Source organism: Cyprinus carpio, chromosome B15 (genome assembly GCF_018340385.1).
Source record: "Cyprinus carpio isolate SPL01 chromosome B15, ASM1834038v1, whole genome shotgun sequence".
In the NCBI taxonomy this organism is placed as follows: Eukaryota; Metazoa; Chordata; class Actinopteri; order Cypriniformes; family Cyprinidae; genus Cyprinus; species Cyprinus carpio.
In genome coordinates, this window is record NC_056611.1 from 15,895,780 (window position 1) to 15,908,985 (window position 13,206).

At 35.0% G+C, this 13,206-nt stretch overlaps 3 protein-coding genes across 4 annotated transcripts in view; all 3 read right to left on the reverse strand.

Moving 5' to 3' along the window:
- The window catches only part of LOC109074237 (sortilin-related receptor-like), a 61,361-nt gene extending 60,919 nt beyond the window's left edge, over window positions 1-442 (reverse strand). The window contains exon 1 of the mRNA XM_042739441.1: window positions 89-442. Coding sequence (XP_042595375.1) covers window positions 89-373 — 285 coding nt within the window. The 5' untranslated portion in view covers window positions 374-442. The remainder of the gene's footprint in view (window positions 1-88) is intronic.
- A 2,231-nt stretch (window positions 443-2,673) lies between these two features.
- bco2b (beta-carotene oxygenase 2b) lies at window positions 2,674-6,374 on the reverse strand. Its single transcript, XM_042739443.1, has 12 exons — window positions 6,142-6,374; window positions 5,864-6,062; window positions 5,569-5,780; window positions 5,370-5,485; window positions 5,186-5,288; window positions 4,943-5,071; window positions 4,320-4,480; window positions 4,059-4,226; window positions 3,647-3,784; window positions 3,363-3,545; window positions 3,160-3,270; window positions 2,674-3,056 (listed from the first exon to the last, which is right to left on the reverse strand). Exons 1-12 carry the CDS (start codon window positions 6,176-6,178, stop codon window positions 2,940-2,942), a joined length of 1,674 nt encoding a protein of 557 aa, XP_042595377.1. The 5' UTR covers window positions 6,179-6,374; the 3' UTR covers window positions 2,674-2,939.
- A 2,944-nt stretch (window positions 6,375-9,318) lies between these two features.
- sdhdb (succinate dehydrogenase complex, subunit D, integral membrane protein b) lies at window positions 9,319-12,839 on the reverse strand. 2 transcript variants are annotated; one of them, XM_042739444.1, is made up of 4 exons: window positions 12,693-12,839; window positions 12,008-12,118; window positions 11,339-11,486; window positions 9,319-10,579 (listed from the first exon to the last, which is right to left on the reverse strand). In XM_042739444.1, exons 1-4 carry the CDS (start codon window positions 12,739-12,741, stop codon window positions 10,414-10,416), a joined length of 474 nt encoding a protein of 157 aa, XP_042595378.1. In that variant the 5' UTR covers window positions 12,742-12,839; the 3' UTR covers window positions 9,319-10,413. The 2 variants fall into 2 exon arrangements, with proteins under 2 accessions (XP_042595378.1, XP_018972102.1); XM_019116557.2 differs by having other exon boundaries at window positions 11,339-11,489; window positions 12,693-12,838.
- Between the last annotated feature and the right edge of the window lie 367 nt (window positions 12,840-13,206).

Below are 13,206 nucleotides of genomic sequence, written 5' to 3' on the forward strand. Positions count from 1 at the left end.
AATATTTATGAGGTTATGCAAACACGTGAGGATGTTTTTGCCCTTTTTATCTATGCAGTCACACCTAATGAATGTAAACCTCGCTTACCTTTCCATAAACCTTTGGCACGGGTGATCCAGCAGCATTCCGCCGAACGCGATGCTGGTGCGCGGATGAAGCCTCGCTGACTTCTCTCTCCAGGCGCACGACGCGACTTTCTGCATGCTCCAGGTGTGCACGCACTAGGGAGAAACCCCTGTCCTGTGGTAGCATGAATCTCTGGTCATGGTGAAGTCGAAGCGTGGAGGAGATCGCGCCTGGAACGAGTAATAATAACAGATATATGGCACAGCGACTGAGCGCCAGCATCTTGCGTGTCTGCCCTGACGCCATGTTTGTGTATGTTGAACGCGATGTGTGACAGGGCGCCTCTAGCGGTCAACCGCACGCACACTCATTACCATGGATACAGATGGCACATGATGGCACATGATGTTTTGTTTTGTTTTACATAAACTGTAGATTGGCAAAACCAAAATAAAGGATTGTTTCAGGGAAGATTTCACAGAAAGAACGTCTTGCATTAGCTTCCCGTTAAATGTCGTGTAACCTTTGAATTAAGAAGAATATAATAATAATAATATTAATAATAATAATAATAATAATAATAATAATAATAATAATAATAATTCTTAACTGCTTTTTAAGGGAAAATAAATTGCGAACTTCACCAAACTTGATTCCAATTTAATAAAAAAAACTAACTTGATTAAACGGCCAAAGGTAAAAGGCCATAATTGGTTCTTCAAATATGGGAAACATTTAAACTTTTATTTAAATATATGTTTATATTATTAAAAACAAACTTATTCATATGGATATAAAACCTCGTTATTGTGTTTGTTTAGATATCCATGGAAAGTCACAAAAAAAATTAAAAGTCTAGTTCTAATACTAAAAATGCCGTGACATTTATGAAGCATTCTTTATGGAAAATAGATTTAAAAAATGCCTGAAGACTGAAAGGTTCAGAAAAAACATACGGCCATTGCTTAAGCTTTAAATCAAAGATACGACTACAGCATCCTTCTAATGAGCCTACAACATTGCAGGGTCTTTTCATCACCTCGTGAGCTCATCGCCTGGTTTTGTGTTCATTTGTCCAAAACCCCCATCTGCTGGTCAGAATTTGTAAAGGCATTATATATATTTATATAGGCTACTAATAATTGCTGCGAAATAATCAATAGTAGCCTATCTGGTGTCCGCTTACTGTGAGTTGTAGGCTACCCTCAGTAGTACGCCTACAGTTGCGCGCGTCTTCTGTGAGCGCGCGATTATTGACAGTTTAAAAGCGACGGTTGGAAAGTGACGTGAACTGAACTGCGGTGACCGAGGGACCAAGTTTATCGAAGGTTACCGATTTTCTGGTATTTACTTTAGTTAGCCTAATCAAACAACTGATACTCCACTATTAAATAACACCCTTTTGGCAGAGATATTGTTTTTGTGTAAGTTTTATTATTTGTTTTTTTTGTTGAAGTCGTAAAACATATGATCTCTCGCGAGAGAAAATTTTGTGGAGAAGTGTGATATAAAGAAGAAATATTATTTTGTTGTTGTAATTAGAAAAAAATTACCGGATGTTTGTCCTAACATGAATTATGTTTAAGAAGGCGTTGCTAACTTTAAAGTGGGAATATTATCTTGACAAAAAAAAAATATTACTCCACTTTTCTTCGGTCACAGGTAAGTATAATGACACAACGCAGTCTCGAGAGCACTAAAGAGGCCGTCAGAGGAACAGAAATGAAAAGGTCTCAAGCCAAAATACGTGAGGTGAGGATTTCGATGTCACCATGAATTGAATTAATATCAAAGAAATCTATGGTCACGAAATATCAGCCATGCAGTTGTTCACTTCTGTGTTGTCTTGCTAGTTTTTTGTCTGATTTCTAACTGATTTGTTTACTAATGCTCACATGTAGGTTGAAAATGCACCATTTTCGGAGACGTCTCCAGCAAAAAAGATAAAGGCGCAGCATTTCAGATCAGCAGCCGGAGACATGCCTTATGGGTTTGAAGTAGCATTAGCAGGCGAGTCTTGGTTTTTCTAATATAATAATAACTCTATCAATTATTTGACATATGTGAGGTTGTGTTAGACAGCCATTTAAGTTACCTCATGTTTTAAACACAGCAATTATTTTTCATGACCATTCCTGTAGACATTTTTCTGTATGTCTTTTCATTTTAGAGGCTAACCGAGAGGTCAGTGTCCTGTTTTCCAAGTACTCCGAGGTCTTGAGGTAACTGGATGGATTTGGATGCTGTGTCTCATCAGTAATAGAGCTATAAGGTTTACACTCAAACATTAATTTAACATGTTTTCTTCTAAGGGAAAGAGCTGCCGTGGATGCTTCACAGCTTGGAGAACTGGAGGATATACTTTCTGAAGCCAGGAGTTTGGAATCTCATCTTAAAGAGAAGAAGGAACACCTGAGACGATCTTTGGCTTTGATCTCTGACAAACTACAAGGATAGGTTCAGTTCTTTTCAGTGGTGTTATTTGATTCACATAACGCATCTCATTTGCTATACAAGCATCAGTTAAGACATTGTTAAAATGTTGATTTTACATGTTCTTATTATACTTTAGAAGTTATATACACATTACAATAATAAGTTGCTGAAATAAAGCTGATATGTGGTGACAGTCACAATCTGTAGTGATGTATCAAAAAACAATTGCATATATTGTTTGTATATACACAAGCATTTGTTATTTTAATAAATTCTTATTCTTCTAGCAGACATTATTGACATTTAAAGTTACTGAGATTATATAATACATATTATTAATTCAGGAAAGAAAACAAACGAGTAGAAAATTAAAAGAATGTTATTCAGAGACAGCTTGATCATCTTGCTAAACATTTGGACTTTTTAAAAGAGTCTCTCAGTGTCTATTTTGGAAAGTCCCATGGAATCCATATGGAATGCTGATAGGTACCTCAGCCCTCCCCAATTCTTCAAATGTTTTTGCATCCAGCACCAGAAGGAAGGTGCTCTTGTCCTAGAAGGACAATTGCTCATTAGTCTAGCCATATATTTTACCTCATTTTTGAAAAGCTAACAATGAAATATTTGAAATCACTGAGGAACATGTCATGTTATACCTGATTTGGGGTGATGACCACGGACAGAATGACTCCATCATCCTCTTCTACAGCACCAGGTGATGAAACAAAGATCGGTTCTGAGGGATACATGCCTGCATGTTTCCACACCTGTCATAAGTTGAAATATTAGTTCAAAGGACTAAACATTAAAAGTCACTGACACAATTTCAACATGCGTTAACTTTAAACTCCTAACTAACCTTTATTTGTTTGCCTTGAAGGTCCATTTTAATGAGGGAGTCTCCAACCAGGTGTCTGAAGCCACATCCGTAGAAGTAACGGTAGGGACGGGAATTACACATTGAATAGTTGATGTGTGGGAATTGTGGGAATTCATGTTCATGGATATTTTTGGAGATCTTATCTTCATGTGTGCAAAACACCTGTATTAATACACAATTTACAATATAATATTATAGCAAAAACACATTTTTTGGAATTGCATGTAGATAAATTAGACGAAAAGTTGTCCACACAAACCAACCTTATCCTTGTCTGTCTTGATGGCTGTGGCTGTGCTGTTCAAGCGCGTGTTGAGATTTTGCCCACAGGGTGTATGACTGTCCACGTTCAGTGGCCGGACAAAGTGGTGGGGGAACACTCTGTACATTGTGTTGTATACCTAGCAATAAAGTGTTGAGTTTCCCTGAAGTACACTGAAAAATTGCTAATGAATATCACAAATATTTAAAAAAAAAAAAAAAAAAAATCAAGTAACATTAAATTAAACGTGACATTTTTAAATAGAAACACTAAAGAAGTATTTTTTGTAAAATGTACTTCGATAATTGTTGCATTTACAACTTAAATATATATTTTTTTTTACTGTCATACGGAAAATCTTAATGTGTGAAAAACAAGGGTGCGTTTACACAGATGTAACTAGAAGGTTTTACCTCATCTAGAGCATTTCCAGACTTTTTTAGATTCTGAATCAGGTAGTTGTTAATTGCTTGGCCATCATCAGAACAGCACATGTCCATGATCAGAAAACCGTTTTCTTCATAACAGTTTATCTGATGGAAGGTTGACAGTGGCTTTGCATAATATTTGATGAGGCTCAGCTGTGACCAAAGCAGAATCATTTCAAAATGAGTTATACTAAATAAAATAACATGAAAACATTATTTAAAAAAGGAGTTATTAGCAGTACTTACCTTTCCCGTGTGTTTATTGATTACATGGAAAACTGTGTTTCGTTTGGGGTCCCAGTATACGCCCTCATTAATCCCCTTTCCACGGAGTTTGCTTGTCACAATCTTCAAGAGATCCATTTTGATTGGCTGCTCGATGAATACCACATAGTTCTCTGACATGGCTGCAATAAGAATGTCATATTTTTATACATATATTAAAAAAGATAAAAAGATTTTTTTTATTTTTAATAAATGTTATTCTTTTGAACTTTCTAGTCATCAAAGAGTCCTGAAAAAAAGCATCAAAATATTAAGCAGCACTGTTTTCAGCACAAATTCAGCATGATTTCTGATTGATCATATGACACTGAAGACAGGTAATGACTGCTGAAAATTGCTTAATTACATTTCAAAATATATTCAAAAGAAACTTTATTTTAAATTGTTATAATATTTCACAATATTACTGTATTTTTTATCAGTATAGTCTTGTTGAGCATAAGAGACTTATTTTAAAATATTAAAAGACCTTACAAACCCCAAACATTTCTATGCGATATTTAAAATATAAATGTATACATTATTTTATATTTACTTATTTATTTGCACATTTGCAAAAGAGTTTGTAGGCATTGCTCACATACCAAAGCTGTGATAGTAGGATGGTTTAGACTTGTCCTCTGAGGGGATTGAACACACAACTGTGGCTCCTTCCAAGGTATCATTTGGATTCACCTTTTTTGATGGCACCATTATTATATTGTAGAAAGCACCTTAAGAATAAAATTGAAAAACAATGAGAATTCTTATTTTTGCGTTCAACTCGTTAAACACTTAGACATTTCTTAAATTCAGTCAGTGATTTTTTTTTTAAACTGCTGACCAACCTTTTAGAGTGTAAGAGTTGCCCATGTTGTATGTTGTTCCATCAGGATCCACATGCGGATGAGCTGTGGCTCCATTAACCGCAACAAATTTACTCCAGTCCACCTAGACACAACAATTTTCTCATTTCAGCTTCAGCTTGTTCTCCATACAAACATACTTTATACATTTTTAAAACATAATTACCTTTTCTTTTGTTTCCAGCGTCTGTGGGTCTATTTTGTGCATGAAGTTGGTCTCTGTGCTGACATAGTAGTCTCCTTTATACTGGACAAAGCTGACATTCGCATTGTCACTTTGCTCTGTGGGAAGAGAGAGATGACATGTTCACATATGCAGAACATATTCAGACCACTTCAATCAGAGCCAAAGATTTCACACTCACTCAGCAGCTCAAAGCGTGAGAGGAAGCGCTGGAAGAAGTTCTTGCATGGGTCTGGCATGGCAATCGTGCCAAATTCAGACACCATAATGCGGTTATGCTCAAGGTTTTCCTTGTAGCAATCGCTGTTGAGGAATCGGCTCATGTACGTCACCTTTCCATCCTCAATGTGGAATTGGTGCATAAGCGCCATGCCATCAAACCAGTGGTTGAAACTGAGGAGCAAACACAAACACTTATTGATTTACTTTGATAATTCTGTTCTATTGAGTTCTCAAGGAGCCCAGATGATGCTCACCTGCTTCTTCCAATTTCAAATTTTCCAGGTCCATTCCTGAGGAAATTGCCTTTGATCCAGGAGGGGATGTTACCTGTAATTGTAGTTGTGATAGGTTCTGGGGTTTCATCTGCAGAACACACCAGATTCTCAATGCACGGCAGACCAAGAACATCAGTGAAGTGTTGGTCTTTATTTTGTGACCTGTTCTTTTTCCAGCCTGTGGGGGAAAGAAGACTTTCAGATCTGAAGTTTTGTGCACTACATACATTGAATCTATGATTAGAACGGTAACCTACCAGAAGTGCTGCTGTTCAGATGTTCCATAGAAGACATGCTGGTCTGCTTGTGATGACTTGTTGTTGAAGATGTTTCAGGAGCTGTCCTGGAGACTCCGTTGTCTCCCTCTACTAACTGGACTCTCTTATAAAGAAATCTGTTGGGTCACATGGTGCTTATGCAATACCAAATCACAGACACCAACTGAAGTTGTTTGCTTAAATTATCTTACAGTTACCTTGACAAGAATGGTATGTTTTTAATTCAGTACAAAGGTTGCTGTAAGCTAAAACAGCTGAACTAATTAACTAATTAATTTCTTGGAGTGCTTGAGTGCAACACATTTATATATAAATAAATATAGAAACTGAACATATGTCACTATACCATTTGACACACACACACACACACACACACACACACACACACACACACACACACACACACACACACACATATATATATATAAATGTATGTATGTATGTATGAAATATGTATATATATACATATTTCAATAATATCAGCAGCAGTTAATTATAGAGCTTGGCAGATTTGTGGTGTTTTTTTTTTTAGCAAAATTAATCAATCTAATCGGTCTGGGAAATTCCAGTCAGCAGCAAATGATGTAACTATATCCTCACTTTAACTCAAACTTAAGAAGGAAAAAAGTAATAACTCTGAAATCTTAATGTTATGGGGGAAATTTAAATGACCTTACCATAAAATCTATAATCAAACCAGCTGCCACAGACTTTTTTTAAGTTTAAGTCTTCACTATTTAAGTTGCCTACTTCAATATTTATTTGAATATTAAATATATCAATTAAAATATACAAATGTTCACCTAAATTGATTTGAAATATTTTTATACTTTTATTTATATATTATGTTTAAAAAAAAATCTGCAACAGTTTGTAATATGGATGCTATCAATGATTGTACTAAATTCCGTTATGAACAGATTATGAACCAGTATCTACAGCAGATTAAAACTAAAATAATCATTCTATGTACTGTACATTGTTTGAAAGTTATTCACAAGCACAAGCATAGAATATTTCATGGATATTAATTTTGGCATAGCAATATATTGGCTAATTTGTTATTTACTTCATTAAAAAGTCAATTCATTGTAAAAATCATAAAAATGTATACATATCTATGGCACAAAAAAACTAATAAATGAAATGAAGATTTTTGGGATATGTTTTGCAAGAACATATTATTTTAGTAATTCTATTTTAAAATTCCACAGTTTAATAAAATGTGTTACTTGCCGCTTCTTTGTATTTACTAATTGTGAAATTTACTACCAATTTGAATCAAAATTGTCAGTACATTCAGCAGTAATCCATTTATGTGATATTCAGCATAAACGCACATGAAATCCATGGATTAAAAGCAAAATGTTAAAAGCAAAGGCCCTAAGGTAAATTGCAATGAAATGTTTAGTGTCTGATTTAGGTCAGGTCAACTCTTTTTGATAGTTAGATTGAATACTGTTATGTTTAAAAAAAAAAAAATGTAAGTTTTCACATCCTGTACAACAGAAAAAAGTCATTGTCCCATTTTTAGATCGATCACAGATACAGTCTTTAAAATGCATTATGCATGGGGCAAAAATACATAACTCAAACAAAAAAGCGTTAGAAAGTTTAAAGGAAATTACACAAAGTCTGCAGAAGTATATCTTGGTCAAATTTCATCCTAAAATCTGAAGGGGAAAAAATAATTCATAAAGAAAATGCAGCATAAAGTACTTGTGGACCATAAACTTTTTTTTTTGTTTGTTTTTTGACAATGTGACATTTCCTCCAATTTATGTAATGTGTATGCTTATTTATAATGAATTCAAAAATCTATGCATGAAATCTTATGCTTTCTGGGAATTCCCCCTAAAAACACATTCACAGAAAAACCAGACTGATCTTGTCTCATATAAATCAGTGGTTCAACAAGTCACAGGCTATCCCGTTTAGAAGAGGTTTGATTCTTTAGCATGAGTTTGTTCCAAATATCAGTAATCAGTGCATTGTCTGCCTTGTAAAATATATGGTGATTACCTTAATTGGAGTTACGTAAAGTCAGTGACAGTTACTGATTTTGTGATATTGTCCAAACAGAATTTTGTTACATAATTACTGAAAGCTTATCCATCCCAATCTTAGCTGCTAACATTCACTTCCACCTTCAATCGGTCCAGTAGTACCTTGAGCGCATGAACATATCTCCAAAAGTGTATCTGACCTCTTAACTCCTCTGGCTATTGCAGAGAAACAGTACATTCTCGAATGTATGAAAACTGTATTGACCTTCTGAACAAAAGCAGCATGCATTTAAGTGCCTGGGAATTTCCAGTGAAGTTTTCCAAAATAAAATATTAATCATTTCCCCATGAGGCATTTGGTGCTATAACAGAATACATGAGCTCTTAAAGTTCACAACAGTGCAGCAGCTGGCAAAAATACATCTCCCCTGAGGACACATTCATGGCTATTAAAGACAGTAAAGTGTGTGAATGTTGAATGTCTCTTTAACATGCATGAAGCACGTAAGCAGCACATTAAGATCAGGCTCAGAATTGCATAGCTTAAATTAGTTTTCTCTTAAATGACCTCAAAACGGCAACCTCAAACCACCCAACCACAAATCAAAAAAAAATTAATGCAAGGTACCCACAGGATATTGAAACAGTAAATATTGCTCTACATAATCATGGATAAATATAGTATCCAATGTCTAACAATAATTAAACAGCATTGAAAAGGTCCATTTACATACTGTTTTTCCATCATTGTTAGCATCGTCATGGGGACACCATTTACAATGCTCACCAGTGACTATCAAGAACTATACTCTATGACTGTTTGCACTGGACATCTGATTTCATTACAATTTTATAAATACATATTTACAGGTTAAATCTATTCATGGTTGTAACATTATGTGCTTCACCTGAAAACCAGATTAGATTTTCATACATAATATTGAGAAGTCCTGGACTCTATTGTTAATAAAAAGCATATTAAAACAAAAGAGTTGTTTAATCCGAATACTGTGATCCTAATTCAAGCTTTATAACCTTAGCTAGGTCTAGTTTAAGAGAACATGTTTTTAGTTTATAGAACATCATTTAGTTTTTCCTTAAAGTAGCAATCACTGAGACCCTTGAAATGACATTGAGACTTAATACTTGGTAAATTTTGAGAATTTTATGATGCGTATTCAGGTATTTAATCTTTCAACTTTGCCAGTTGTAACACAGTACAGTGGAAAATCATGTTGGCTTCAAAGAAATAATAATAACAAAAATAAACTGTCTTTATTCTTAAGTGCACTGTTGTACCTAAAACTTGATTCTATATGCAAAGAAATCTAGTCAAACAGATTTATTACACAAAGCTCCATAGCACTTTAGACAGACAAAAGTGCAACCAGACTCTATCATGTCATTTTCAGACATAAGAGCCTGATAACAGGACTTTTAAAATCTCTGTCTAAAATGTGTTCCCATCAGTCAGTCAAGAAAAAAAAATCTCTCTTAGATCCAAACCCTTAGATCCACAACTCATATTTTGTCATTTAGATTCAATTTGCATCATTACCCACACAAGCTTGGATATACTTGTTTTAAATACATCCAAGCAATTTAAAATCAAAGATGTAAATAAATTGATTTTAATGCAAAGCACATCCAGTTACAAATTGCCTCTCATAAACAATTACTTACTTGAGTGGAAATACAGCCATGCAAAGTGTAAAGCCGAAATACTGTCAATGTGACTTGAATTCTCCAGATGTTGTGGCCATTAATGGAGGACTATCAAGGTGCATGTTCAAATACCTGTGTAAAGTTAATTCTGCATGTGACACAGCCAACTTAAGTCAAGATGTTGTTTTAACACAATGGCTGACAAAAAGACATTATACAATAAATACGGCCAAAACATTTATTACCTCATCATTTTCCTGTAAAAATGTTATATTGTTAGCGTATTGATTTTTCAAGATCAAATACAGTGACCAGCAGCTTGTAGCCACAACAATTAGTTCCTTTTGCTGCATCAGATACACTGATTTACCAGACAAGAGAGTGGATGACATGCAGAGATTTCCATCTCAAGCAAAAGCTAAGGATGTTCTGAACAAACTGACAACAATTAAACACACTTCCAAATCGACACAATGTTGTCAAAAATTAGATATTTATAGAATTTACATCTTATGTCACTGTATACAATAAACTGGAACGCTGTTGCTGAAAGTGGATCCCATCCTCCATCTCAGTCCAGTCATTTACTCCACAAGAGGGCCACAGCTTTACAAATCCCCACGTCATGGTAGTTGAAGTAGCACAGGCCAGCGAAGGTGACGGTCGACAGAAGGAAGAGGCCAGCATTAGCCATCTTGATTTTAAAGTCTCCGTGAACGTAATCTGTCAAAACCTGGCCAAGACCCCTGGAAAACACAAATTAAAATGCAATGCTGTCCTTTTCATATAATGATACTGATCTCAAAGTCAAATGTCCAAGATATTTTACAATCCACAAAATAACGTCTTATTGCAGAAATCTATACTTTTACAGTATCTGCACTTCCTACACCATTATTAACTATAATAAATGAACATTAAATATAAAAGAAAAGCTCAAATGCAGTAAAATACAAAATATAAACTTGAGTTTGAAATGTAGTCATGCATATGGTATTTGGTAAAATGTTCTAGATCCAGGCTCAAACATGTTTAAAAGCCAGACTGTTACCACATTTACACTCAACTGAAATAATAAAAAAGCAAATTATATGTATGTGTGGCCCTAATGTAACTAACAACAGCTTTGCTAAAATTAGAAGTGTGGTCTTGAGTGCCAAAGGTTAAATCCTTGCACGAAGGGTGCAACAGCCACTCATGACTTGCCTTGGCAGACCAAAGCAGACACCTTCATTTCATGTCAGAAACTAATTTTAATGGTATAGTGCAACAATCAATTGAATCTGACCCATCAGTTACTAAATTGCAGAGTTGAAACTTCATATGGAATTACAAAGTCACATACAAAATATTAACAACTGACTGTGGCAACATTTACTGATAACTGATCTAAATTGTTCTCAACAGCTTTCCATAATTCAGAAAAAAGCAAGACAAAAAATTAACAAAGGACCATTTCATTTTGAATATGTCAAGCATTAATTATAAAACACATATTCTCTTACCAGTGACCATGTAGAGTAAGTGCAGCCGCTAAAGTGTAGTCAACAGCGGGGACGGGGTAATAGTATGCCACGGGTGCCAAACCCAGAAGAACTACGCTCAGGATCCGCTCTCCTGTCCAGTGCAGAGAAGCGGCTTTGGACCCAGAGCCTGCTATTAAATGAAACAGTAACACATCAACAACTTTTCTTCACAACAGAGCATCTCCGTCAACACACATTAAGTCTTTCAGCAGCATATGTCTCCATCCTGTACCCTAAACAGATGAAAAGAAAAAGCTGAAGAAGACTTTCTGAGTGTTGCTATGTTTAGTCTGTAGCTCTAAATGACCAGTGTTTTCATTCTGTCTTTGCCAGCGATCAACTTATTTACCATTTGCTCTGAGAACCTGCCAGATGGTTAGCAATATCCACATTCAGCATTTATCTTCTGTTGCCTATTACACTGTAGTCCCCTGTTAATAATCATTTACTTGACTAATGAAACATTCATGATTAGATTTGGACTTCTGAATGTTAAAACACTTAAATTCAGACCCAACCGAAAGGCTCTTGTCCAGTCTGACAGTACTGTCCACTATAAAGTAGGACAATAAAATTATAGGAATAGACTAAAAGCTCTGTATTGATTCACAATGTTTAAAAAACACACACACAATCTAAATCACTAACCATAGTTGGATGGAGTTGCATGGATCTTTGCTGTTATCAAGTATGGACAGTCACGATCCTTCTTCTGTACGGCCAAAGGTCTGATGAGGGAGGAAGAGCGAAATAACAGAGCTGTGGAGAGTGACAAGAATTAACATTACAAGGAAACATACGTAATTAAAAAGGAAAAGGTGAATTAAAATTTCCCGCAATTTGATGTTCATCTGTGACGAATGAGGTTACTGATGGATGTTCATACAACGCTTATATAAATCATTTAAAAACACCCCACATAAAGTGATAAACTACGAGAATATAACTTTTACTTTATAAAAGTAACCTTTACAAATACTCTCAATAAACGCAGACATTATTACACATTAATAAAATCCATGTCATCTTCTAGTCTCAGTTTTAATGTGTACGTCATTGCATTTACCAACACTTTTACATAAATATAATTACATAATTTTTACATAAATAAGTTAATTGTTTAATTTAGAGAAAGAGAAGAGAGACAGAGCTGAGAAATATATTAAATGATAGGGTTAAGTTAGCATGCTAGCTTTTCAGTCCAAGCACGCTTGCTGCGATTAACACGAAACGTCATTGGAGAATGATTTCTTTTACATACGACCTTAAAGCTAAACAACTGTAATACGGGATGAGGTGCCGAGAAGAAAAGCATGAAAATAGTCAAACTTACGGCTGACACCTCTGTGGCAAACAGAACTTAGCCTGACGAGAGCTGCCATGATTCTCACAACCAACCCAAGGTGACTGGAATCACCCGGATGTACTAATGCTGCCAGTGACTGCTGTGACGAGATTAACCTTTACATGCAAAATATGCTAAAAATCGATTAAAATATTTACATTTACTGTAATACTTGAATTTAATATCGTACATCTCATTGAGTTAGTGTTTTAAGCATCTGGGAAGTAGCAATTTAAACAATATTTCATTTATGAACTGATGTGTGGATGTTCTTTAAACTTACTCTTTATAAACTTACTACTTTAAACTTTAAACTTATGTTCTTATCAGCTATTAAAGCTCGGTAAACACTGGTCACAGACACTGAGATGTCCCTTTGATTTCACCAAACTTATGGTGAAATTTGAGAAAAATATGCTAATATGCTGAATATATACAGTATAAACAGAGGATGTATTGTTTTAGATGTGTTAGTGTTATTCATTACTTTTTTTAAAATTGA

Bases quoted from the DNA above. Each gene is read 5' to 3' on its own strand.
- bco2b (XM_042739443.1), bottom strand. From the start codon at position 6,178: ATGTCTTCTATGGAACATCTGAACAGCAGCACTTCTG. The intron at 5,781-5,863 runs GTGAGCATCATC...TTTGCTCCTCAG, and splicing joins TTTGAAATTGGAAGAAGCAG to TTTCAACCACTGGTTTGATG. The intron at 5,072-5,185 runs GTTGGTCAGCAG...TTTATTCTTAAG, and splicing joins CAACTCTTACACTCTAAAAG to GTGCTTTCTACAATATAATA.
- sdhdb (XM_019116557.2), bottom strand. From the start codon at position 12,741: ATGGCAGCTCTCGTCAGGCTAAGTTCTGTTTGCCACAGAGGTGTCAGC. The intron at 11,490-12,007 runs GTTAGTGATTTA...TTCATTTAATAG, and splicing joins TGCAACTCCATCCAACTATG to CAGGCTCTGGGTCCAAAGCC. The intron at 10,580-11,338 runs GTAAGAGAATAT...TGTGTTTTCCAG, and splicing joins CTTACTCTACATGGTCACTG to GGGTCTTGGCCAGGTTTTGA.